Source organism: Heteronotia binoei, chromosome 3 (genome assembly GCF_032191835.1).
Source record: "Heteronotia binoei isolate CCM8104 ecotype False Entrance Well chromosome 3, APGP_CSIRO_Hbin_v1, whole genome shotgun sequence".
NCBI classification, from domain to species: domain Eukaryota; kingdom Metazoa; phylum Chordata; class Lepidosauria; order Squamata; family Gekkonidae; genus Heteronotia; species Heteronotia binoei.
In genome coordinates this window covers 90,327,134-90,354,796 of record NC_083225.1, presented here as the reverse complement: position 1 = coordinate 90,354,796, position 27,663 = coordinate 90,327,134, and the positions used below count along the sequence as shown (strand labels likewise).

Here is a 27,663-nt window from a genome sequence, read left to right as displayed (position 1 = left end):
CTCCCCTCCATTTATTTCAGCTCTTGACTCATCAGCACAGGTTGGCTCCTGGATGGCAGCAGCTGTAGTGTGTGCCTATGAAACTGCTTCTCATTGGAACAGTCCAGCTAACAGTGAGAGACTTCTTATTCCCAAGTTAGGCACCACCAGGGTGCCCTTGCGGGCTTGGGGCAGCTGCAAATATGCCTGTTTGTAAATTCTTTACTCATCCATTTTTTTTTTACCGAGCTCACATCTTTTTAAATTCAAAGGAGAACCGTTGTCTTGTCTTCCACTGGTGTGGTACCAGAGCAGCTTTTACCTTTGTAGCAATCAGTATTATTGTTTAGGCTTACTATTGTGTTGCTTCAATATTTACTGTTCTTTTGTTTAGCCATCCTTATTACCCATCTCATTTAGTTGGCAACCTAGTGTGGGCAGACAGTGGCTTTTCATAGCGTGAAACGGCTTGTCAGTGTATGGGGTTTTTTTGTTTTAAAGTTTAATAGGGGTTTGTTCGTTGTCTAAAAAGAGGCTGTTACTAGTCAGCTGTTGTCTCTAGACCGAAACAGTCAGGTCTTTAACTCCTGTATTTTGATTGTGTTGGATGCTCTTGCATTATTTTATTAGCATTTTATGCCACTTGGGCACTATCGCTTCATATTTAAATAACAGATATTGCACCAACGATACATAAAAGGTAAAGATAGTCCCCGGAGCAAGCGCCGAGTCGTTACTGACCCATGGAGTGATGTCGCATCATGATCATACCGGGTTCATTTCAAGGTGCTGGTTCTTACCTTTAAGGCCCTATATGGCCAGGGACCTGCATACCTTAGGGACTGCCTTTCCCCATATGTTCCCCGGAGAGCACTTTGGTCTGGATCACAAAATCTGCTTTCAATTCCCCGCCCTAAGGAGGCCAGGCTCATGACAACTAGAGCCAGGGCCTTCTCTGGTGGAACGAGTTGCTGGAAGAAGTTAGGGCCCTGTGAGAGCTCATACAGTTCCGCAGGGCCTGTAAGACAGCACTCTTCCACCAGGCATTTGCAAACTAGATTGCTGGCACTACAGTCCTCAGGAAACAACTGGACCACCTCTTGCAAGCTGCCCTATAGCAGCAGCGGAAAGGACCATCTAAGATCTGCCTACAGAGAACATAAACCTGAATTTAAGACCATAGCATCAAAAATGTTAACTTTTCTATGTTTTTAAACTGTTTTATGGTTTTTATGTCTTTGATATGTTCTGTACTCATGCTTACGCAAGAGCATGTAAGCCGCCCTGAGCCCGCTTCAGCGGGTAGGGCAGGATATAAATGGGATTAATTAATTACTGGTAAATGTTTTCTTGGCAGACTTTTTACGGGGTGGTTTGCCATTGGCTTCCCCAGTCATCTACAGTTTACCCCCAGCAAGCTGGGTACTCATTTTACTTACTATACATAGATGAGTATAATTGTGAAGCAAGTGGAAGCATCTGTCGTTTTAGCCCATCTGTCCCTGCACCAAAACAACACAAAATTGTGGCATGTGCCTTCTGTGAGGAATGCTGCTAAAGGCAAATGCACAAGTACATATTCAGTGAACCTGATAAAAGGTCTGCTAGGGAACTGCTCTCTACAAAATCTGGCTCCTCTGCATCTGTAGCCTGCCTCCAAAAGACAGCATGTGCCCCCATAAGGTCTGGGTGCGACAACCTCCATTCAAGGTTTTCTGCCCGATAAAACTCCTTTAACAATCCCAGCAGTCGATAATGTGGCCATCATGCTGGGAATTGTACTCAAGCACCTTTCAGAGCACTTTGATCAGATGGGTGTGCAAACCTTCACCTCTGGCAGAACCCGCACCTAGATGGAGAGTCAGGAGGCCTCATTCCTTATCAGAGTCCATATTATCCAGTGATTCCAGAGAACAGGTAGCACCAAAGCATCCATAAGAGAAAATCCACTGGATGGTATAAGTCTTGAGTGGCAAGGGATTGGGAGGTAACCAGCAGCTATTTGAAATTGGGTGAGTCTTCCCCTGGTAAGGATTCTGCACAGGGATCAGGGGATTACTGGGTTACAGGTGTTTATATCCTAGCTTGCCACTTTGGGCCCAGAGATACAGGTGTGGTGTTCCAAGCTACTTGACACTTACAAGGCTTCTGTAGTTTTTAGCGATTTTGGGAACTCCCCTAGTATTCATCTCCCCAGAAAAACCTGCGAGTGCGTACTTGATAGATATTATGTTGACACGTCACCTTTGAAACCTTTAGCATCATCCTGGAATTTGCAGTAAAGGGTCAGTCTAGCAGCCCTGATACTACTTATTATTTGGACAACCTCCTATTCGTTGGCCTGGCGAGTGTCCCCCTTGCCAAAAGAAAACCGAGGGTCCAACCAACCAGCTCACTTACCTGAATATATTATTAGACTCCAAATTGGACATTTCATGGCTTCTGGACAATAAGCTTTCTACCTCTGGTCCTTACTGCATCATATGATCAGTTAAAAAAAATGCACCCTCAAACAGATGCAGTCCCTACTGGATTATCTTAATTTTGCATGGATAGTAGTGTTGCCTGGCCCAGCCTTTTGTGCAAGTTTAGCTCGTTCTACACCAGACATGATCACACTAGGATCACCAAAGGCATAAAAGACAACCTGAATGTCTAGCTTCAATTTCTGGAAAAATTTAACTGGGTGGCCATTTGGCAATCTTTTTTCACTGGGGATTCCCTTCAGGTCCATTCTGACGCAGCTGGCAGCCTTAGCTTTAGGATTTATTTTTCTAGTCACCAGTGTGCTCAGCACTAGCCTGCTCATTGGCTGGGAACCAACATTCTTAAGGGCCTCACTTTTTGGAGCTCTTCCATATTGTGGAAGCCATGGTCATTTGTGATAAATACTTCTATAATTAAAAATTTATGTTCTGGATGGGAAGGGCTGAAGCTTTTCTTTTTGGGAAGAATAACGGCACTGAAAATGATGATACTCCAACAAAGTAATGTATCTTTTTCAAGTAGTTCCTATGCAATTGAAAAAAATCCTTTCCCCAACTGCTAAATAAAATGACAGGTAAATTTATCTGGCAGGGTAAGAGCACGGATAAGGTGCAGACTGTTGCAGGATGCAAGAGAATGAGGAGGGTTCGCCTTACCAAACCGGGAGATTTATTATGAGGCATGTTCATTGGTGTGGATTAAAGACTGGATACTTTTGGGAAATAAGAGATTACTTGCAATAAAGGGATACGATTTGAAAACAGGATGGCACGCTTTTGTTTGGTATGGTATAGGAGGTCACAAATATTTTCAAAATCATTTAATAAGAAAATCCTTACTATTGATGTGGGGAAAATTGAAGATGAGGTTGTATAACAAGATACCCAATTGGATTGCCCCTTGGAAGCTTTTTCTCAGCTGAGATTGTACAAGCAGGACGAAATAGTAAGGTATAAAAATCTTCTAGACAATACAGGAGTAAAGAAATCTAACGATGCCTTAAAGACTCAAAATATTATTTTAGACCGGTAGTCGATGGCCCAACTGAAATCCAGGTATAAGAAAGATAAATAGGCTTTTATGTGCAAGACTGCCCATTTGATAGGTTGTTTTGGGGAACTTATACGAAAATAATAAGATTTACAATCACTTACTTCAATTAGAAATGCAAGATGAAGAGGTGAAGGAAGTGATGATTAAACGGGCAAGAAATATAGGATATAATATAGATCTAGAACAATGGTCACGGATATGGAATACAAATATCAAAATTACGAGGTCAACTGCATTCAATGAGAATGTATGTAAGGTGATTTATCGATGGCACATAACACCAAATAAGATTGCTAAAATGTACTCAGGGTTATCCAACAAGTGTTGGAAGTGTGAAAATAATACATGTACCTATTTTCATGTTTGGTGGTCTTGTAAAAAAGTAAAGGGATTATGGATAAATGTACATGAATTATTATGCAAAATGTTAAAGATAGAAATTCCATTTAAATTGGATATGTTCTTACTCAATATTATATCCAGCAAGGCTGAAAAAGAAATGAAATACATGAATTTGCACATTGCCACAGCGGCCAGAATTTTATTAGCACAGTACTGGGAAAAAAGGGACTTACTGTCCATGGATGAACTCAATCAAAATTTTGGAGATAGTAGATATTGATTCTGTCAAACTTGATAAGACTAGGGAGACAGGTAATATGCAAATGGAATTTATTCTACAAATGGATGTATAAATATAATAATTAAGATGGTTCAAGAGAACTAAGCCAATTAAGTGTAAAAATGGATACTGAATAATTAGGAAGGAGAGAGAAAACTAAGAGGAAAGGGGAATATAAAGTTGTATGTATTAACAGGTTATATAGGTAAAATCACGCTCTCCTTTTTACTGTGTTGTGCACAAGACATATGGTAATTTTGTTTATGTGGAAATAGTTTATTTTTGATTTGTTATGTTACTTGGTACTGAAATAAAGTTTATTATGACAAAAAAGAAAAAAAAATATGTTCTGGTATGATAATCAGGTTGTGGTTATCAGTCCTCAATCTTCTCACTCTGCGCAGGTCATGCATCTAGTACATAAATTTGTACTTATTTGCCTCTCTGGTAACATTTCTTTCTCAGCAAAATATGTTGCAGGTGTCAATAATGACATAGTGGATGCATTCTCCCAGTTTCAAAATGTGAGGTTTCAGGGCTTGGCCCCAACGCACTGGAGCACTTGGATTGATTCCCAGAGGAACTCTGGAATCTTGGGAACACATGATTTTGCATGGAGTATTTCAGTCAATCACCTCTTTCACTTGCAGGTCTTATCTCCAAGCTTTCTGTGCTTTTAGGACCTTAATGTTCTATGTTGGGTTTGTTTTTTCTTTCCCAATTTCACAGCACCAGGTACATTACTTGGTGCGCCTTAAGGAGCAAGGCCTGTCACCTAGGACCATGGGCATACACCTAGTAGCAATTTCATTTTTTAGCAAATCAGGGGGTTTCTAAGATTCATGTAAATCTTTTATTGCCAGGTGGGCTATTGAGGGCTGGAAGAGGACTAGACCTTCAGTTCCTAATCCTTACAGACCCATCACTGTAAAATTGCTTTGTGATTTAATTTGGCAATTACCACAAATCTCTTAGTCGTCATATGAAGTCACCTTGTTTAAGGCAGCCTTACACTAGCCTTGTTTTGGGGGGCTTCCATTGTGGCACACTGCTTCAAGGACATCACTGTTTTGCCTGGCAAACTCGAAATAATATTACACCATTATAAATCTGACCAGCCAGGCAGAGGCACCGAAATATCTTTATGCTTGTGAAATCCCCTGACCTGTTAAATACACCGCTCAATTCATCTCACTTAAGCTGCCTATCCCTGGCACATTTCTCATTCACGTCAGCTGTTCCTTCATATTCCAATTCGCTAGCACCCTGTACAAGGTGTTGCTGCATTAGGCCTTCCTTCTGCAGATTTTGGCACTCATTCTTTCCATATAGGTGCTGCCACGACTGCCAGCTTGGGGCTTCCATCCATTAAAATTCAGGCTACAGACCGCTGGTGCTCCATTGGTGCTCTGCTGCTTTGCAATCATACATCTGCCTACAATTGATCTAATGTTCTCTTGTCTTATCTTAGTCTGCACAGGTTGGCAAAAATCAGTCTTGATAGACAGTCATAGTATTGAGTATTGGGTCAAACAATATGCATCCTCTTCTGGTTTTGGAGGGGGGGAGAATTGCTGGGGCTTGATAGCCACCTGCATATAACCTGGCTGATACCAAAACAAATATCACTGTGTATGATCAATCAAATTCAAACAACGAACTACAAATTCATGAAAAGGACTGTAAATACGGAAAAGCAAACCCACAAAGCAGTAAGTCTGAGTTTCCTTAATAGTCCTTCAACACAACCAGCAATTCACCAATTGAAGTTGACTTGTAAGACAAGCCTAAAAACCTGGAGAAAGTCCCAGAAACATTATAGGTGTTTCCAATGTACATGCAGCAGACCACTTTAAAGAGACTATCCTCAATGCTATAGAGATCAATGTAACATCAATACAACTAAAACAAGACAGATCATATGATTGATTCAATAATTCCCTTGAAGAGAGTATATTTAAATAGAAATCCGTATCACCTCCTTGTGTAGTAGTAATTTAACCACCTCAATATTTTGTCCCCAGCTTTCATACTTAAAAGATCACAAAGAATATCAGAGTCCACATCCTTGTTCAACGTGGCAAAATACTCTGTAAGTGGCACCTCCTGGACCTTATGGTGAATCTGAGATTGGTGTTCTAAAAACTGAGATTTCATGGGTCTCATAGTACAGCCTATGTATAATTTTTGACAGGGATAGACCACGGCATAGATCATGAGTTTTGAATTGTAATCCACAAGTTTATTGTTATTTGAGTTTGATTGTTCATAGTTATTTTTGTTTTGGTACATTCCTACTGTGCATCTCGCTTTTTTGTTATCTATGGCTTAGGCAGAGGGTAATGCACTGGGCTTCCCTGATGGAAACTGCTTTGCAACTAGTTTTTAACCATGGTCCACACAATGCCCTTAACAATACAGCTTGGAGAGAATGACCTACCTGTTTAGAAAGGTTCCAAGTTGCACCAGACATCTTCGGACCTTCAGATCCTCGCTGAGTGCCTGCCTCACACCAGTTATTCTGGTCAAAGCTGCTTGAACATCGTGTTATCAACCCAGAAAAAATGAATTTGTCAGGAAAGAAGATCTGCAAGTGCACCAGAGGTCATCAAAGCTATAGGCAGTTACATCATCAAACATATAGAAATTTCACTTTGGCATGATGCCTTGTACAGGGTTGACAGGGTGCACCTTTATGAGTGGGGAATGAATTCAGCTTTCCAGCATCCAGGATGGCTTGCTTTGGTGGCTGCAGGCTTAGGAGTGGTGGTGGTGGTGGGGGGTCCCTCCACTCCTGCGGCAGTTTTGGGCACTGGGGCAGATCCTTTTGGAGGAGGCAGGCCTGTGTGTCCACCTGCCCTGTTTGGGAACTTCCTTAAGAGGCCCAGAACCACTATGAGGCATGCCTAGCTCAGAGACTGTTTGAGGGCTCACCACCAGGTTGCAAAGGAAACCAACTCAGTGGCAGCCACCCTTCTGGTAGCCGCAAAATTTGCCACTCCTTGATTAACTCTTCAGCAGGCAGGCTGGGGGACTGGCTTATTGGGTGACAGGCAAGTGGTCTCATGATTTTTTCCCCTGGTTTTCCCAAGAAAACCTGGATATATTTGGAATGCTGAACAGATAGATACATAGATAGATCAAAATGCACACCCCTAATGTTGACGTTAAGGGGAAATGGCATAAACACAATATTTCAGTTTGTGTACTAGACATGGAAAACCCTAGAGAGATCTTTCTTTGCTGTTTAGAAAATCTTTCCAGGATATGGAAAGTATCTAGGACTACTTGACCTTATCATGACGGTGGTTCACAGCCAAGTGACTTTTGTCTTTTAAGGAATATCTGCTTGTTCACCTATGTATAGTATCTGGGAAGAAATATGCAAAGCAGCTAAAAGGATTTTAATATACTATAATTTTTAAAGTTCAAAACACCATGGGGATCACCATAATTTGCCTGTGACTTGATGGTACTTTCTACTATCACTTTGCAAGTTTTATGAAATGATTTCTTCATCTCAGAGACAGTCAAGGAACAAATATTCAATCAGTAATAAGTCTCCCTCATTCCAAAGAAAATAGCATTGCCCTTGGACATCCTTAAATTAAATGATTTATCTCTCTCTAACCCCAAGAGTTAGAAAAAGTAAAATTAAATTTCAGTCTGGTTAGTACCTAACTCTTGTTCTGCTATTTTACGATAAATAGCTAGTAGATAAATAGTACATAGTTTGGTGGTGCCCACATCCTTTTGTTCTACTCTTTACAATGTTTTCCATTTTACTGGTTGATGATGCTATTCAAAAGCATTTGTATTTCAAATGTTAAAATGGGTAAAATTGGGTTACAAACTAAAACCTGATTTTAGGAAACATTTCATCCTTCCTGACATCCTTCCTTTATTTCCATCTGCTAGCTGAAGAAAAGGAGAATGTTTCTTGTACAATTTTAAATCTGCTAACTGAACACTTTTGATGCTTTGTTTTGACAATATCAAATATGATACCACACTAAAGGAAATTACAAGTATTGGTTCATTCAATGTAGAACTTTATAAATCAGTAAACTAATCCATTGGGATGAATAAAGATCTTGGATTCAGATTTAATGCACTTCCAAGTAACAATTCAGAAAGAATGGGAAAAATAAAATAAAATGCTGTAATTTAAGATAAACTGCAAACAAATATGTCCTAAAGGACTTCAATGCTTTAAAAAGTTATCAATTAATTTGATTTACAAAATTAAGAAGAAATATAGCATGATTTGTACTTAATACAACTTAGCCTGACACTTACTAAAAGAAACAATGGGAATGTACAAATCTTGTTTTGGTTGTGTTCTAAGACACCAGTCTCAAGCTCTACTTTCCTTTGTCAATCCTCAAATGTTAAGATGTCTTCAATTTTTTTAAAGGCTATCAAAACCATCATATAGTTTCCTGTGAAGCTGCTAACCATACTAACTCTCATTTCTTACTATTACAATTTGGCATCAGCTATTTGTCAGTAATTGCAAGAAGTGCAATTTAACAATAAACCAGTCTGAAGGACATACCATGACTTGATGATACATACCATATATTTTTTAAAAAATAATCATACTTTTGTAAGCAATACTTTACAGTAGACACCTCAAATCTACCATAGATGTAAAACTTAAAACGAGAAAAATTTAGGCTCTAATTCTTTATACATATATTTATATTCAGTTTTCTATATATATATATATTATATATATACACATGCACAAGAGTATATATAAAATATATATATATTTAACCAGATTCCAAAAAAATCAACAAAAACTGGGCACTGTACATAAATTCTTTTTAAAACTCAAACAATACAAAAACTTTAAACATTAAACAATTTTAATAAAAGTTTCTGTACAATGCTAAGCAGTTTTATTTACATATAGAAAATGTAATAGGAGTAGTGTTTGAAATTACAGAACTCCTTAAAATTTCAATGGCAGGTAATCTGGAAAAAATAACAGCATTCCATTCACAAATATTTTCAAGCAATAAATATGTATTTATAAATAGTGTAAATTTACATCAAGATTAGAAACAAAATCACAAATCTGAAGTTTATTCTTTAGTCTATGTGCAACCCATTTATCTTTGTGACTTGGCTGTTAATTTTTTTAAATTTTATTTAGGAAACAAAAAGTAACCATAATGGTTTCAAAACAAGACAGAATAACAAAAGCAGTAAAAAAAAAAGTATCACCTAACATTTCACATTAAAAAAAAGTGTAGTCCAAAGAAAGACTTAAAATTCTATCTACCTTACAAAGAAATGACCAGCTACGCTAGTACTTTTCCAAGAGAAACTCTGAAGGAAAGGGGGGGGAAAAAAAAGATGAAACCAATTTTTCAGCCCAGAAATACAAAAGAGGTGGTCTTCAAGTCAGTAGTCTGTATAATGTTGCCAGTTTTGTCAGATATATACAAAACGTGGATTTGTTAAAAATTCAGCTCAATGAACTTTCAATATTTCAAATTCTGGAGTAGGAGCTGTGCTCTCTCCTGTCCAGTTGGTTGACACTCCGCACTTGGAAGGTTGCATAGACACAGCTTTCAGCCAGCAGCCTTATGGGATCGCTACAAAAATCAGTGGTGCAGAACTGGGTCACTTCCTGAATATCAGAAAAGTCTTTATGTAAATGTCCTTGGAAAAATGTCAAGATAAAGATGATGGCAATGGAGGTGCCTAAAAAGAGAGCAAGAACATAACACATTATTTACTAACCAGTCTTAGGGTACTTAACAGTCAGATTAAGTGAACATGTAACTAATACTGTTGAGCTTCGTTATGGCCCTCAAAATATTTCTTCTAGGCCTCTCACATTGAAACACATCAAGATGCTTGATTAGAACAGATATGCTGCTACTTACCCCCCTCAACTGTAGAAACCTGCCCAGATTCCCAAGCCTCTTGGTATTTTGTATCCTAGGGTTGCCTCCAGGTGGCATGTTGAAATCTCCCATTATTACAGACAACCAAGTTAAAGTTCCTCTGGAGAAAATAGCTGGTCTTTGGGGGGGGGGGTGTGTACTCTATGGCATTATACCCTGCTGAGGTCCCTCTCATGTCCAAAACCTTGTTCTCACCAGGCTCCACCACCAAATCTCCCAATTTTCCAACTCAGAGATGGCAACCCTACCTAGATCCCAGTACCCTAGCCTCAGATGCTCTACCTGTCACAAAGAATTAGGAAGAATGTGACAGAAGGTCCCTGTAAAATTTCACTCCCCAAATCAAACAGAGATTATGACTGAAGATCACAGATTACCAGACAGAACAGGAAATGTGCATGTAAGACAAAATTCCTGTTCCTTCCCCTAGTGGATTTGCAAGAGCAGTTCCATTGGAGGTAGGAGTTGATATGGCCTTGATGCTCTCAGTAATTCACAGTGCAATATTAAAGGGGGGGGGGGAGCTGAAAGTGCTGTGGAAGCTAACGAACCGCTACACTGGCAGAAATGGGATTTGCGCCTCTCTAACTCCTTCCCCTCCGGCGCAAATAGGACTTCCACCACTCTACGCCCGTCTCAGTGTATGCCTGCCCATGGCTTCCGGCAGAGTGGTGCCATGCCGAGCCAGAGGCAGAACCAGGGTGTACGCCGCCAGTCTGGTGTACGAGGGGGCGACACCAGGGGCATGGCCACCATTAGTCGGCTTCCTAAGATCTTTCAACCGGGGAACACCCCCATGAGAGGCGCAAAGTTATGACAACAGGAATGCAGGCATATTCCACAGAAACTCATGGATCCCAAAAACAAAGTTTACTGCTGCTCCCGGTGCAGCCTCGAAACCCCTTTGGGAGCCGACTAAATGGCACACCAATCTCCACACACCCTTGTTGGGATGAGCCCCCTCTGCAGAACCCAATCACAGCCCTCCCCTCCTACAAAGCCTTCCATCCTGGCCCAGGCAACCCTTTAGATAGGGCAGGGCATGCTGCACGGAACTCTGCCGGGGAGCTCCCTGATGCGCGGACTTAGAGCAAGGGCCGGGGCACTTTGGGGGTGGACACTGCACAACAAGGGTGCTTAGACAGTATAGACTTGCAAGGAGGAGGGCTCACTTCTCTTGTTTCCAGATCTCAACAGGTACCTGGCCTCTGGAGGCTCCGTGTATGAGGATGGTCACCCTTGGCTGGCTAAATGCGACTGCGACCCCCAATCTCCTCCTCCCCTTGCTTGAGGTCAGGTGGTGTGACAGCATCTCTGGCACTTGGTCCAGGTAGCGAGTGGCTGCAACCCTCCCTGCCGTTGCTGGCCCCCTTCCCTTGGTCTGTCCTCTGCCTCGTTCCTACCCCTGGCAGAGCGGGAAGGGGGGTCTGGCAACTGATCCGATGCCTGTAGGGAGGTGGGGCAGAGCCTGTCCCTTTAAGAGAATCCCGGGCTGAAACACCATCCCCTGCTCCAGCTGCCCCTCCTGCAGGTGCTCTTGATCTTTCTGTGTTTTGCAGGGGGGAATTCAACAGAGGCTTCTGTGTGTGGCGCTCCACACTGCCCCCCCCCCCGCTTGGTCAGCTGTTCCTGCCCACAGCCCCTGGCAAGACTTTCCAAGTTATACCTGGGATACCATTGCACTTGGTTCCAGCACAATAAAGTCTGAGCTGTGCCCTACTTTGTCTCCCCTGCTTGGCATCTGCTGCACATTCCCTGTGCCCCTCCCCCTCCCCTCTGCCACTCTGTCAGTGGGCTCCGAGGGAATGTTTTGGAGGGTGGGCTCACTTGTTTCTTGGGAACGGGCGTAAACTATGAGCCACCTCTGCGAGAGGCTGGAGAGGGGAGCTGAAGGGTCTTTTCCCCCCTCGTCCCATGGCACACATCAGTGGGGAGAACACTGCAATGGGCACCTGGCTGGTGCCTCACACTCTGTGTCCTGCTGCCACCAAGGAAGGGGTTCCTCGCAAGTAGTGGGGGGTGTCAGGGTGAAACTCTGTGTTCCTGCTGGGGAGGGCTTCCCTGTGGGACTTGGTGGCATGCCGAAACTCTGTATACTTGTTCTAATACACACATTTTGCCTGGTTTCCCTGATTGAAGACCCCTGCACTATGTTTTCTCTGTTTGTTTATAGCTCTTGGGGACAGCACATGACTCCCCTCACCTGTTTGCCATTGGCATGAGTCTCTGAGAGTGGGTGGGTGCAGCTGCGGGAATGGCCAATCCTGCAGCTCTGTACTTCCCCTTCCCTCCCCCCCGCTCCCACCTCGCCAGTGAGCCAGGCTTCTCTCTCACATGTGTGCACGCCCAGCCTCACTCCTGTCCCCTCCCCGTGTTGGTGGGACTTCTCTCCTTTGCCTTTGACCATCTGCCCATGATTGCCTCAGTGCTCTCTCAGGAGGTGGGTTGGGAATGGCGATCAGCCTCTCTGGGGCTGCCTCTTCCCACCCCCAACTGTCATCTGCCACGGTGCCTGTGCCAGCACTGGCCAATCCGGGGGGTCTGGGCTGGCCCTCCCCTCCTGATGCATCCACCACGCCCACATGCCGGGAATCCACAGTCCAGCAGAATTGCCATGACGATGATCTGACATGTGGCGACCTAAGCTTCTTCCCTCCCCCCGCCCCTTCATCAGAGTGGGCCAAAGCCCATAGGGAGTGGCGCCTTAGTTTTGTCATGGCCAGGCGCCACAGAAGTAAGGATTGGGCTGTCAGTGTCCTAGTAGTAACTGCTTCCCAAAGGTGGTGCCTGCAGATAACTAAGCTTATACTGTTTATTAATCTGTTTTACAGATTCTCAGTAGGAACATGACCCTCAATGTTTCTGTTCCTCTTGGGAAATGTGTTGCAAGTTCCAGCAGAGGTATCCTGCCCAAAGATGTGAAAGCTAGCAGGATGTATTTTTTTTTAGCCACCTAGGTAACATATTGCTGACCTCAACAAGTGTTCTTAAACAATACTCCCCCCCCTTGCCTAATGTGTCACATCTTATCTAAGTAGAATTTCAGAGCATGTAAGCTGCCATTTTCTGTGCAAACAGCAACAACAAAATCTAATAATAATTATGCAAACATTTAGGAAATAAAGATGGAAGAACAACTTGATTACTCAAGTAAATGTCACTTTCCATAAGACATGAAAACGAGTCATTCTGAGTCAGGATGCATGTTATCATATCACAAAGAAAAATGCACAAGTTCTTTTTTGCTAATTAGGAACACTATGAGGAGCTGTTAGGAGCACTTAGGAAGACAGTCTTTTGGATCCCAGTGAACTGATCCTCAGAGCAGCCAAAATGATCTAGTGGTTGGTGTTCAGCTGCCAAGAGTTAGGTGAACTATCTCTGACTGAGCATAGGATGGGATCCTGAATGAGGGTGTGCACTGGAAGCCTACAGACTGGTTGCAACGATGTGGTGATCAGATCTATGAACCAAGCCTGCCTGGGCCAATAAGACACGACCAGTGTTTTGTCAAGCATCTTTCATCTGTTTTGACAAAAAGTTAGAGTCTAATGGTGTCTTTAAGACCAACAAAGTTTTATTCAAGGTATGAGGTTTCATGTGCATGCACATACCTTGAATAAAATTTTATTTCTTCAGACCAACATGGCTACCACCTGGAGCTATCTGTTATGACAGGGGTGTCAAACTTACAGTTCGCAGTCCAGAACCAGTTTGCAGCCCAGGGCTTTTATCAGGCCTATGACTCTTTCCTTCCCCTCCTCCCCTCACCCTTTGAAACTCTGAGGAGGCTGATGAAGTTCCCAGCTCCTTATGCCTTGTCTTTGCCACTTCAGCAGTAAGCTCTTCTGGCCTTGCAAAGCTGCAAAGAAAATGTGGAATGGATTTTCCTTGCAACTTTGTCTGTGCTGCAATGTATTCTGTGGTGATATTACTTGCTTCCCCCTGCTAACATTCTTGAGACTCTGCATCTCTAACTACACCCTCACATTTCCATATTCATAGGCTCCCCGCCCCCTTAAAAAACCTGCATCTGTTTTGATGTGAACTCTGGGAGATCCTTATTACAATATTTCTATCCCACTTTCCCCTAAATTACAACAAGTACAAACCCTTCTAAGAACATCAGAATTGTGAAGTCCTCAAACACATCAACAAGAAAACCAGACTGTCCTTGATACCCAACATGCATTACATGTTGCAACCAATGTTGAGAGCCTGTTTAGTGTAGTGGTTAAGTGTGCAGACTCTTATCTGGGAGAACTGGGTTTGATTCCCCACTCCTCCACCTGCAGGAATGGCCTTGGGTTAGCCATAGCTCTCGTAGGAGTTGCCCTTGAAAGGGCAGCTTCTGTGAGAGCCCTCTGAGCCCCACCCACCTCACAGGGTGTCTGTTGTGGGGGAAGAAGATATAGGAGATTGTAAGCTGCTCTGAGACTGATTCAGAGAGAAGGGCGGGGTATAAATCTGCAATTCTTCTTCTTCTTCTTCCCTCTAAGCTACAGAGTCTTGTGAGCAAAAATTCTACTTTGTGAGTTACTGGCATATCTAAAGGAGCCAAACACACAACACCAACCTCTCATACAACAGAACTGCAGACAGCCCTATGTCTTGCCACCATGGTAAGAACATGCTTGATTTCTAAGTTAAACCCTTTGAATTCCTTACTTAAATGCTGACCTGACAGAGGATATTAAAAGGGAAAAAAATCTACAAATTAAGTAAACAATCATTTCTTTCGTTTTAAAACATGGATGTCCTTTGTCAGTTCCAAAACAATCTGTAGATAAAACAGGCATAGGTATGTAGGAAATTATTCCTCTTAGATGTTCAGTCTGTGCCCAGAAGGAATGGTGATCCTAATGAGTCCCTATGATTATCAGAGGAAGAAGAAGAAGACTGCAGATTTATACCCTGCCCTTCTCTCTGAATCAGAGACTCAGAGTGACTTACAATCTCCTATATCTTCTCCCCCCACAACAGACACCCTGTGGCAGTGTTCCCTGTAAGCTGAGTTAGTGTGAGCTAGCTCACAGATTTTTAGCTTCCGGCTCACACATTTTTGCCTTAGCTCAGGAAGGATGACCCCAGAGCACAATAATTTATGCAGTTGCTCAGAACTTTAATGCCAGTAGCTCACAACATTAATACCAGTAGCTCACAAAGTAGAATTTTTGCTCACAAGACTCTGCAGCTTAGAGGGAACATTGCCTGTGAGGTGGGTGGGGCTGAGAGGGCTCTCACAGCAGCTGCCCTTTAAAAGAAGGACAATACTTGAAGAATGTACAATACTTGAGACTATTTAATACTATATAAATGTAACAAATCTGCAATACTCAATAATATTATGATTAACTTATGAATCCAAAAAAGACAGAGGTTCTCTATCTGAGTTGCAGTGGTCCAGGAAAAGAGATCCCTTTGCAGTTGTTTTAACTGATTTTAATATTGTTATTCTGATTGTTAGCCACCCTGAGTCCGTTTGAGGAGAAGGTGGGATATAAATCCAAAATAAGTAAATAAATAAATATCCCAGTTACAGTAACCTGGTCAGCCCAATGCCAATTACATAACAGCTAAACCAGGACATGCTAAGACAAAAAATTTCTGCATACTCATGAAATTGCTGATGTATACAAATCTCTCCCCCCATTTTGTAAATTAATTATAAGAAAAACCCATTAAAGCAAGCCTGGCAATGATGAAACATCTTACAGAAACACCCCCCCCCCCGCAAGTATGAAAACAGCAGTCTAGTTAAAAAGAAAAGGGGGGAGGAAAGGAGAAATCCCCAAGCTCCTGAGAGTATTAGAAGGGGAGACTTTGGAGAATGAGATTTCCAAATCATAACCCATCTCCCATGATTCCTTTTGAGCCCCAAGCTTTCTTTAGCTGTATTCTAATTTCATGATCAGTAATATGCAGTACAAGACTGTCTGCTGAGCAGTTGTTTTTCTATTTACAAACTGAAGACTTAATTGTGCAAGTCCTGCTCAAACAACAGATTTGCTTAAACAATACTCTGTAGCAGTGCCAGTTCTTACAGGAACTCCTCTGACAGCACATATTCAACCAGCACTTTGCCAACTGCACTGGCTCCAGGTTGAATTCTGGATCAGGTTCAAGGTTCGGGTATTAACTTTAAGACCCTAAACGGTCTGGGGTCAATATATCTATGGGACTGCCTCTCCTGGTACATCCTCAAAGAGCACTATGCTCAGATGAGAAGAATTTGCTGGTGATTTCTGGTCCAAAAAGCATCCAGCTGTCCTCCACCAGAGCCAGGGCTTTCCCAGATCATACGCAGGCCTGGTGGAACTCTGTCGAATAACATCTGTGCCCTGTGGGGTTTAACGCAGTTCCTCAGGGCCTGCAAGACAGAGATGTTTCACCAGACCAACAGATGAGGACAGAAATAGGTTTCATCTAGACTGGCTTCCCCTTCTTTTCTTCTCTCCCTACTGGGGAATGATATTAACCTGTATTGTATGTGCCATCTGTATGCTGTTGTTGAATTATTAAATTGTTTTAATTTGAATTTGTATATTGGAAGTGTTGTGCCCTGTCCTGAGCACAGGGAAGGCTGAGTCATAAATCAAATAAATAAGCATTTCCCAAGACATTCTTATGTGGCAACATATTTCTACCTCAGAGAAATTCTCTATCCATTCTACTGACTTCACTTACTAATGTAAATTGGTCATAGACTTGCATCAGGTCCTCCATTTTGTACTGTTCTAGCACCACAAAGTTTTCCAGGTTCCCACTTATCTTTCGTGCACAGTCTAGGCAATGTACAATGTAAGTTTTCCGAGAATTACTCTCATTTGTGACATAAAGCAGATTGAAGACTTCCACCTGTTTGATACACAAAAGAAAGAAAAAGTCAAGTAGAATGTGAGGTTAAAGAAATCACAGCAGGCAAGGCTGAGGTCTATAAATGGCTTTATGTATATTTTATAGATAATAAAGAGGACTAACTCTCTTCTCACCTTTGTACATACTGTTGCTAACCTTCCACATAATCTCCTGCTGCTCTGCTATCACAGCTGTTTCTGGACCTTTAAAAGCAATTTATAGTCACAACATACATACTAAACTATTTCTTGACCTCAATTAACAACTCAGAAACAGTTCTGTATGCTAGTCACAGTGATCCATGCTACTGCTTCCTCAGCAGTTTAGAACAAGATAGGCAAGAGAACAGAACAGCAGAATCATTACAGAAACCAGGGATGGCTAAAAACATAGATACTGAATGAAAGAGTGTTCTTCTTGGCCTCGGGAGGCACATTTCTTTCAAAACTGATCTTTTACACTGCTCCCTTGTTACATACAGCAGCAGTAGTTGTGAGCTAGGGATGGTGGATCAGTGATAGAGCATCTGCTTGGTAAGCAGAAGGTCCCAGGTTCAATCCCTGGCATCTCCAACTAAAAAGGGTCGAGGCAAGTAGCGTGATAAACCTCAGCTTAAGACCCTGGAGAGCCGCTGCCAGTCTGAGTAGACAATACTGACTTTGATGGACCAAGGGTCAGTATAAGGCAGCTTCATATGTTCATAGTTGCAACATGTTTGGGAAAAGGACCAGGTGAACACCTTTGAGTTTGTAATGACAGTAAAAACATCTATCCTTTAATCACCCATTAATGCTTTTCAGTGTACCAATTATGGAACACTTTCATTTTCCATTAAAGAGTTTTCTAAAAAATAAAACTCTTCTGCTCCATCAAACAAAATTCTGCAAGTTTTTTGTTATTTAGTAAAGCGTTATGGGTTTGAATTAGTGAAGCCATCTGGCTGCAAAGAAGAAGAAGAAGATATTGGATTTATATTCCGCCCTCCACTCCGAAGAATCTCAGAGCGGCTCACAATCTCCTTTACCTTCCTCCCCCACAACAGACACCCTGTGAGGTGGGTGGGGCTGGAGAGGGCTCTCACAGCGGCTGCCCTTTCAAGGACAACCTCTGCCAGAGCTATGGCTGACCCAAGGCCATGCCAGCAGGTGCAAGTGGAGGGGTGGGGAATCAAACCCGGTTCTCCCAGATAAGAGTCCAGACACTTAACCACTACACCAAACTGGCTCTCCCAGGAGAGTATAAAATGAATAAACTAATTAAAACAAAGGAGAGTATAAAAATGAATAAACTAATTAAATGATTTTTCTTATGTAATCTATCATAAACTACTCAATCTACTACCCTTATCTAACAAATGAGAACAATAAAGAATTCCACAACCAGGAGATATGTGTGGCCACTGAAATATAAAAATCCTTTCTAATCAAATAGATGAAATACATTATTCTACTTGCTAATGGAGGTCAAAGGAACTATTACTTCATAAGAACATAAGAGAAGTCATGTTGGATCAGGCCAATGGCCCATCCAGTCCAACACTCTGTATCACAGTGGCCAATATATATATATATATACACACACACACTGTGGCTAATAGCCACTGATGGACCTCTGCTCCATATTTTTATCCAATCCCCTCATGAAGCTGGCTATGCTTGTAGCCGCCTCTACCTCCTGTGGCAGTGAATTCCACATGTTAATCACCCTTTGGGTGAAGAAGTACTTCCTTTTATCCGTTTTAACCTGACTGCTCAACAATTTCATTGAATCCCCACGAGTTCTTGTATTGTGAGAAAGGGAGAAAAGTACTTCTTTCTCTACTTTCTCCATCCCATGCATAATCTTGTAAACCTCTATCATGTCACCCCGCAGTCGATGTTTCTCCAAGCTAAAGAGCCCTAAGCGTTTTAACCTTTCTTCATACGGAAAGTGTTCCAAACCTTTAATCATTCTAGTTGCCCTTTTCTGGACTTTTTCCAATGCTATAATATCCTTTTTGAGGTGCGGTGACCAGAACTGCACACAGTACTCCAAATGAGACCGCACCATCGATTTATACAGGGGCATTATGATACTGGCTGATTTGTTTTCAATTCCCTTCCTAATAATTCCCTGCATGGTGTTGGCCTTTTTTATTGCAAATGCACACTGTCTTGACATTTTCAGTGAGTTATTTACCATGACCCCAAGATCTCTCCCTTGGTCAGTCTCTGCCACTTCACAACCCATCAACTTGTATTTGTAGCTGTGATTCTTGGCCCCAATGTGCATTACTTTGCACTTGGCCACATGAACCTTATCTGCCACGTTGACGCCCACTCACCCAGCCTCAACAGATCCCCTTGGAGTGCCTCACAATCCTCTCTGGTTCTCAGCACCCTGAACAATTTAGTGTCATCTGCAAACTTGGCCACTTCACTGCTTACTCCCAACTCCAGATCATTAATGAACAAGTTAAAGAGCATGGGATCCAGTACTGAGCCCTGTGGCATCCCACTGCTTACTGTCTTCCACTGCGAAGACTGCCCATTTATACTCACTCTCTGCTTCCTATTAATTAGCCAGTTTTTGATCCACAAGAGGACCTGTCCTTTTACTCCATGACTCTCAAGCTTACTAAGGAGCCGTTGATGAGGAACTTTATCAAAAGCTTTCTGGAAGTCAAGGTAAACAACATCTATTGGGTCCCCTTTGTCCACATGCTTGTTCATTTCCTTAAAGAACTGTAACAGGTTAGTGAGGCAAGATCTTCCCTTACAGAACCCATGCTAAGTCTTCCTCAATAACTTGTGTTCATCAATGTGCCTACTCGTTCTGTCCTTGATAATGGTTTCTACCAACTTTCCCGGTATTGAAGTCAGACTGACTGGCCTGTAATTTCCCGGATCTCCTCTGGAACCCTTTTTAAAGATGGGGGTGACATTTGCTACCTTCCAGTCCTCAGGAATGGAGGCAGATTTCAATGAAAGATTACATACTTTTGTCAGGAGATCCACAAGTTCAACTTTGAGTTTTTTAAGAACTCTTGGATGTATGCCATCCGGACCTGCTGACTTATTAGTTTTTAATTTGTCAATCAGTTGTAGGACATCCTCTCTTGTCACCTCAATCTGACTCAGGTCTTTCAACACCCCTTTCAAAATTAGTGGTTCTGGAGCGGGCAAACACTTCTCGTCTTCCACAGTGAAGACGGAGGCAAAAAATGCATTCAGCTTCTCAGCCATTTCCCTATCCTCCTTCAGTAATCCTTTGACCCCTTGGTCATCCAAGGGCCCCACTGCCTCCCTGGCTGGTTTCCTGCTTGTAATATATTTGAAGAAATTTTTATTGTTGGTCTTTATGTATTCTTTCTTAGGGGTTTACAAAACACTGGCCAGAAGACAAGATCTAAAGTTTAATCAAAGCCTCTCCCTTTAATGGATAATACCACTAGGCCATTCACTTGAAATAGGCTTAATGGGTATATAGGACTATACTAACTTTACAGCTGAATAAGTTTTGCTTGAAGCACACACCAGCTAACAACGATGCTCAAACTTTTAAAAGTTGCATTTGGTCTTCAATGAGCTTCAAGATAGATGCTTTGATGGCTGGAGCTCCATATCTTCTAGGCTGGGAATCCAGCCTGCCACTTTCTCAGATGGAAGAAGACAAATAAATGGAACATTTCCCCTACTGCAACCGTGATTATGATTTAGGATTCTGAGAACCAGGAAATATCACGAAGGGAGGAAGACTGACTATACTTTGTGATTGGTGATATTTTACCTAAAATGTGGAGATGGTATGGAAGATGGCATGTACTTGATGACTGGTGATATTTTACGTAAAATGTGGAGATGGGAGTTTAGTAAATTCTCCATATTTATGACAGACTTTGGATATTACCAAAGTGTTTTATAATCCTATACCTATTGCTGAATCCGGCCCCCATTCAGGTAAGAGGTATTCTTCATCAGACCTTGAGGCCTCCCCAGGTTTGCAGAAAAACGTGACACCTCCCCCCACCACCAAATATGAAGGCAGGTTAAATCCCCCTCCGAGGAACACCTGTCTTCCTTTAAAGAAGAAGATGATATTGGATTTATATCCCGCCCTCCACTCCGAAGAATCTCAGAGCGGCTCACAATCTCCTTTACCTTCCTCCCCCACAACAGACACCCTGTGAGGTGGGTGGGGCTGGAGAGGGCTCTCACAGCAGCTGCCCTGCCCTTTCAAGGACAACCTCTGCCAGAGCTATGGCTGAACCAAGGCCACGCCAGCAGGTGTAAGTGGAGGAGTAGGGAATCAAACCCGGTTCTCCCAGATAAGAGTCCACACACTTAACCACTACACCAAACTGGCTCTCCTTTGCACAAACAATGTAAACCTATTATTAGTGGGGAGGGAGGGGGGAGCCAAATGGCAGAGCTGTTGGGAAGTCCACTGAAAGACATCAAATGATATTAACACTTGAGCCTGCCTCGGCGGGGAGGGCGGGGTACAAATAAAAATTATTATTATTATTATTATTATTATTAATGTTTATCTTAACTATATCTTGCTTCCTTCTGCATAACAGGTTGCTTTGCAAGGCTTGCTCAATTACACAGGAGTTACAGGGCAAAATCTCTATTTTCCCCATTGACTGAGGTCCCTCCCTTGGGGAGGAAGGGGGGGAGGAATAGCTTGCTTTGCCAGGCTCTCTCAATCACGCAGCAGAGCTACTGAGCCAAGCCTTTCTTCCTTCTATTGGTTGAGGCTCCACGCCCCCGCCCCCTAGTCCCCTGGGGAAGGAAGGAAAAAGACAGAGCTTCCTTTGCCCAGTTCCCTGGATCCCATGAGAGAAATACAAAGAAAACACCTTTAAGATCAATGAGTACTAACGTTTTAAACATGCATTAAGTTTTTTTTAATTATTTTTATTTGTCTGTGTTCTTTATAAAATTTATATATCTGCTACCTAATCTTAAATAGGTACACATATGGCCTGCCCCGACATAGTTTGGCCCAACCTGACATGGCCCGGCCCCACAAGGTCTCATTTATGTCAGATCCGGCTCTCATAACAAATGAGTTTGATACTCCTGGCTTAGAGGGAACATTGACTGGGAGCTGCATCTCATCTGCAGAAGTTTCACCTACTGGGCTCATACTTTGCAGGACATCCTGGTTTAAAACAGGAACCCAAAGTAATTTTACTCCAAATGTATCTATGGTTATTATTTCTTTACTAACCTCACATATGCTACAGTAATGAGCTGGCTCTTCCTTTGTTCTCTCATGCCATACAATCTCTTTTCCTGCAGCAATCAGAGCTTCCCTCAAAGTTTGACATTGCTTGAGAGTTCTCAACAGGCAATACCTACAACAGATGTTAGAATCCTATTAAAATAATTCTTCATATATAGTTTATTTTACATAATTTATCTCCCACCTTTTTACTCTCATAAGGACCACTAAGGCAACTAGCACATTATAACATACATAAGAATACTGCATTTTAAAACAACGCCTCCAACACCCATCATTAAAAAACTAACAGGGCTAAAATACAGAGACATAAAAACAACTAAAACATTTTTACAACTGAATTTAGTTACCAGTAAAAAGAATATTAATACATATTTTTATGTTTCAATTGTTTATTAAAATATTTTTCAGTCTTCCTATTTTAAATTCCAGCTGAAAACTGATATGTGATACAAAATCAGTTGCGTTGAAGAAAAAAAGAATATGATCTTTTCTGCTTGAAAAGTAACAATTTTTGTGAGAAGCAATACTATACCGATCTTTGGAAATTCCTTGCAAATATTCAGTGACACTTCTATGTTTAAAGGAAATATTACATTTCATTTCAATTATATTTAAAGGAAAAATTCTCCAAGTTCATTTTTGAAACAAAATCTCAGGTTCAGCCACCCCATCTAGCTAAAAAAATAAAATAAAATAAAACCACTAATATTGAATCAGGCAGCTAGTTCAACTTCACTAGAACCCAAGAAAGGTCAGTTCCATTGTCTAATCTTTCCCCTTGCAGCAGGAATCCACAATTGCTGCTCACTTCTTAAATTCAGGTTCCTGTTTGCTATCCTGCACATTACAGCAGAGAAGAATTTGTGCTTTGTAAAGAAGTCTCACTACTAGCGAAGAATCTCTTTACTGAGATACCCAAAAGACTGATAAACAGGAAGTAGCTTATAGCCTCAAATACCACAGGTTTTCCCTCACAGAATACATGCTGGAGAAAATGAGAAAACAGCAAGGTTTCAGAAAAGAATAGTACAGAATGTGCGCTCTTAAGGACTGGGGTGGGAAGAGTTGAGAACACATTTTCTCTGGTATTGATCAGACTGCAAACCATTCATTGTTTTGATACATATATACGTTAGAACTTTCTTAACAGATGTGACAGGAGTATGTACATTATTAACTAATGCAAGATATAACTACAGATGTGAGAGCCTCGGGAACAATAAAAAAAATCCCAAGAGACCCTTCTCATCTCTTTTCAATAGAAAAATCAGGAAATTTTAATGGAATACTATTTAAGATAAGGATTTATTCACAAAATATATAGCATAAAAGTCTGACTCACTTTTCAATTTTTCCATTGGAAAATTTGGAGGAGAGTGGAAAAGAAAACTCCTATGAAATGCATTTTCTTCTTCGAATGAGTGAAATGTACTAAGATAACATAGGATACAACAGTTTGCAACCCTGTCTTGCTTTGGTATGGGTATAAACTGCAATTTTATTTGCAGAAAATGAAGGCATTTATATTTTTAATGCATAAACACACCAAATAGTACTGATTTATATGATAATTCAGTTATAAAAGATGAATTTGATGTTGTAAAAGCAGCAACATAGATTTAGGTTTTAGAAGAGAGTAATGAATAAAATGCACTCCCCTCCCCCCCCCCCCCATTTCTGTCTTCCCTTTAAAAAAACAAGGAAGTTTTTCTCCATGGCTTCTAAGCTTTTGGAATTTACATTAGGGAAGGCAATGGCAAACCACCCTATAAAAAGTATGCCAAGAAAACGTCATGATCTGACATCACCCCATGGGTCAGTAATGATTCGGTGCTTGGACAGGAGACTACCTTTACCTTTTTATATCCACCTTATAAAGCTGGTGGTTAACTAATGTTGGAGAGAGAAAATGAAGACACTTAACGTCTTGGTCACAGACTTCCAGACAAAAAGGCTTTAATTTCTGTTCTGTTTTACTCTTCCCAAATGGTTTTAAAAGAACTTCCAGCAGCCATATCATCTAACTAGATTCAATTTAAAATTAGATCATCTTTGCCTTAACATGGCTCATACATTTCTAGATTCACTGTGCTTTTGGAGTTGTGTAAGAGGCTAGTAATTTTTCTTGACTCCTCTATTGTTAGCTTGTGTTTCCAGATTGACTTTCCCATATTTCACTTGCTTTCCACCATATTTCAAATACCTCCCCCACTGAACACTAACCCATTATCTGCTCTTTATTCTTTTCAGTACTTTTAGAACTTCGCTTGGCTGCACATTAATTATAGCGTCTTTAAGAAGGCTTACATATTCTACTAAATGCAACATTTTATTTCTCTCAACTGCACCAATGTCATTAGATTGCTATAATATCAATAACTACTTGTAACCATGTTCTTATTTGTATTTTATTCACTATTTATAAGGACTGTGAACAAATAATCCTGTACAATGGACTGGCAAAATCACCAGAAAGTACAGAAATGTCCACAGTCATGGATGGCTAACAATGTAGCCAATCTGAATGCCTACATACATCAATGGGAATAATTATTTGGCTGTGTTCAAATGTCACAAGGTCCTTGCACCCAAGCTCTGGGACATAATAGGATGAAGAGCTCAAGGAGATGATTCAGAAGATGAGCAGCTCTGTTCTTTCTAGCCAGCTTTGTGAAATTATCAGTGGGCACAGGAATCAACTTTATGCAGTGCTCTTTTTTTTTGGTAGAAAAAGCCCAACAGGAGCTCATTTGCATATTAGGCGACACCCCCTGATGTTACTGGAAGTGTCATCATTGGACTGAACTCTGGTTCTCATTCAGTCACAGAGCAGTTTATCTGAGCCCAGGGACCATCATTCCACTTTGGGAGCTACCATTCCAGTCCCAGATACACTTAAACAAGTGACAGCGATTGAAATTCCAGGCCCAGAGTAGGTTTCTCCAAATCCATTCCACATTTTTGTTGTAACTTCTGTGTGCTGTGATATATCTCAAGGGAATCCATGCAAGCTAAGTATTCCTGCCTCCCATTATATCCAATGGGCCTTCAAGCATCTCCCACTGTTCCCAATGGGCATTCTTGTCATTTGTTTTCAGTACATCATGCTGGTTTATTCACTCGCATTTTTGGACCTGCACTTTTGAACAGCTTCCCTGAACTGAGTTTTCTGTTTTCCCTCCCTAGATGCACTGTGGGAAGGTATATTCCCCTCCCTTCCACATATCTGCCCTGGCTTGCTGAACCAGTGGATCCATACTTCCCCATTTCTGGTTGGGAACCTGACTGCAAAAAAACCCTGCTTTTTCTTCAGCTACCTAGGATTCCTTTTCTCCAAGGCTCAAACTCCATGCCACATTTAAACAATAGCATTTACTGAAAGCTATTAATAAAAGGGAGGACAGTTTGCACAGTGCAAGCATCATCTCCCTGCCTTATTAGTTTGGAATTCCAGGACTCCGCCTGCAATCTTTCATCTGCTTTGCCAGTCTCCCTTGTGGTCTGTCATTTGCAAACCCAGTATTCCAACTTTGGTTGCAAACCCACCTGAGAATCCTGGCAGTTGATGCTTGGATTTTGGCAGTACATGCTGCCTCCCCCCCCCCCCCGCCTCCAGAGGGACTCTTGCTCACTCTTTAGCTCATGTCCCTGCGCACACTGGCTTGTGCCTCCATCCCTGCTCAGCTGTGCAGCGAGCTAAGTGTTGTAGGCTGGCTCAGGTGGTCTTGGAGCCCCCAAAGCAAATGATTCTCTGAAGTGGAGGAGTGGAGAGGAAGAAAATAATCCTAATGAACACAGGACCATAGAACATGGCTTTTGTACTGAGCTGAGGCTGCCTGCAGCTTGACTTCTAGTTCCTTTTCTTTTTTGGGGGTGGGGGGAGTGTATCTGTGGGCAAATTGGAAAGAGGAGCAATCATCTCATATGAGCTGAAGGAGATCCAGGCGGTTTACGAAGAGGGTAAATATGCCATTACATGCTGTATCAAATCAGGGGGATTCTGCTCAGCAGTAGATGGAAGGCAGCGCAACGATTTTGCTAACTCTTGGCTGGCTGCTGGTCCTCTCCAGTCTTTGTGCAAAAATAATTATTTCTCAAAGATTTCAGGTTTTCACGGCTGGTAACATCATTAGGGTTTGTAGAATCTTTCGGGATCAAGTGCCGTGTTCTACTGGAGAAAGTTTTCCTTCCAGACGTTTCGTTCTCAGCTGCGGAGAACATCCTCAGTGGCGTTGCAGCCGGAGCAGGCGCTCAGACCTTCTTGGCTGCTGTGCACTGAGTGAGTGAGTGACTCACTCAATGCACAGCAGCCACTCACTCACTCAATGCACAGCAGCCAAGAAGGTCTGAGCGCTTGCTCCGGCTGCAACGCCACTGAGGATGTTCTCCGCAGCTGAGAACGAAACGTCTGGAAGGAAAACTTTCTTCAGTAGAACACGGCACTTGATCCCGAAAGATTCTACAAACCCTAATAATTATTTCTGCATGCAAAAGGGTACTTTGAGGGGAAGTTGAAGCACTGCAGCTTTGCATCTAGAGTAGACTGGGAGGTTAGCTCTTGCAGATGGGTGCTTGGCAATTTGATGCAGCTGGAGCCCAGGTAGAGCTCCGCTCTGGTGGGCTCTGGCAAAAAAAAGAAGAAAAAAGCTGACTTTATGGCTCTTGCTGAGGCAAATAAGAAGAGAGTGGCTATCAGTTGATGAAAGCTTTGCTCCACAACTCCAGCACTTTTTAAAGAACACTATCCCTTCCACACACTACACTGGGGAAAGGTGGGGGCTGGGGAAGGGTTGGTGAGGAAGGGAACAAAAAAGGAAAAACTCACAGAATAAAGATTTTTTGTTTGTTTTAAATAGAAAAGATGATAAATGGAGAGAGTATAAAAAGGAAGAAAACAAGGAACAACAAGGACAAGGAAGCACGAGAATGAGAGGGAATGCAGCAAGGTGTGAGTGATGTGGCGGTCAAGAAGGAACTGAGTGGGAAGACACTTTCTCCTCACTCCAGGCATGTGCCTGCATGTTTGCTCCTTAGAAAATGGGGGGAAAGTGCACCAAACCACCAGAGGCTAGCTCTTGAAGTTCTCCGAGGTTAGATTAGAGCACAGGCATTGAACCCATATGCCAGACTGCACGGAGACCACAAAGATGATGTTTGGATTCAGATGAGTAGCCATGTTGGTTTGAAGTGGCAGAACAAAGTTTTGAGTCCAGTGGTACCTTTAAGACCAATGATGTTTTAAAGTATGTAATACATAGTGTACAAACCTTGATTTGATTAAACTCTAATTTAGTCCCATGTTTCAATGCAAGTGGTATTGGGACTTCCGGGGAAGGAAAATGCCGAGCTGAGCTGTCTCTCATAATGGGAGCAGGCTGGAACTTTTGTTCGGGGTAGTAGAAGGCAAATTAATGCCTACTGCCTACTTTTCTCAGTGAGAGAAAAGTCCAAGACTTGCATGGAAACTTTGAAAAGAGATTTACCTTGGCTTAAAGGGAGCCCTGG

General features: G+C 42.0%; 1 protein-coding gene across 4 annotated transcripts in view; it reads right to left on the bottom strand.

The window, feature by feature from the left end:
- Window positions 1–8,997: 8,997 nt before the first annotated feature.
- Window positions 8,998–27,663, bottom strand: part of KDM6A (lysine demethylase 6A) — a 317,940-nt gene continuing 299,274 nt past the window's right edge. For all 4 annotated transcript variants that reach the window (XM_060234177.1, XM_060234176.1, XM_060234178.1 and 1 more), the window contains 3 exons: window positions 22,141–22,267; window positions 16,753–16,923; window positions 8,998–9,859 (listed from right to left, as the gene is read on the bottom strand). In XM_060234177.1, coding sequence (XP_060090160.1) covers window positions 9,830–9,859; window positions 16,753–16,923; window positions 22,141–22,267 — 328 coding nt within the window. In that variant the 3' untranslated portion in view covers window positions 8,998–9,829. The remainder of the gene's footprint in view (window positions 9,860–16,752; window positions 16,924–22,140; window positions 22,268–27,663) is intronic.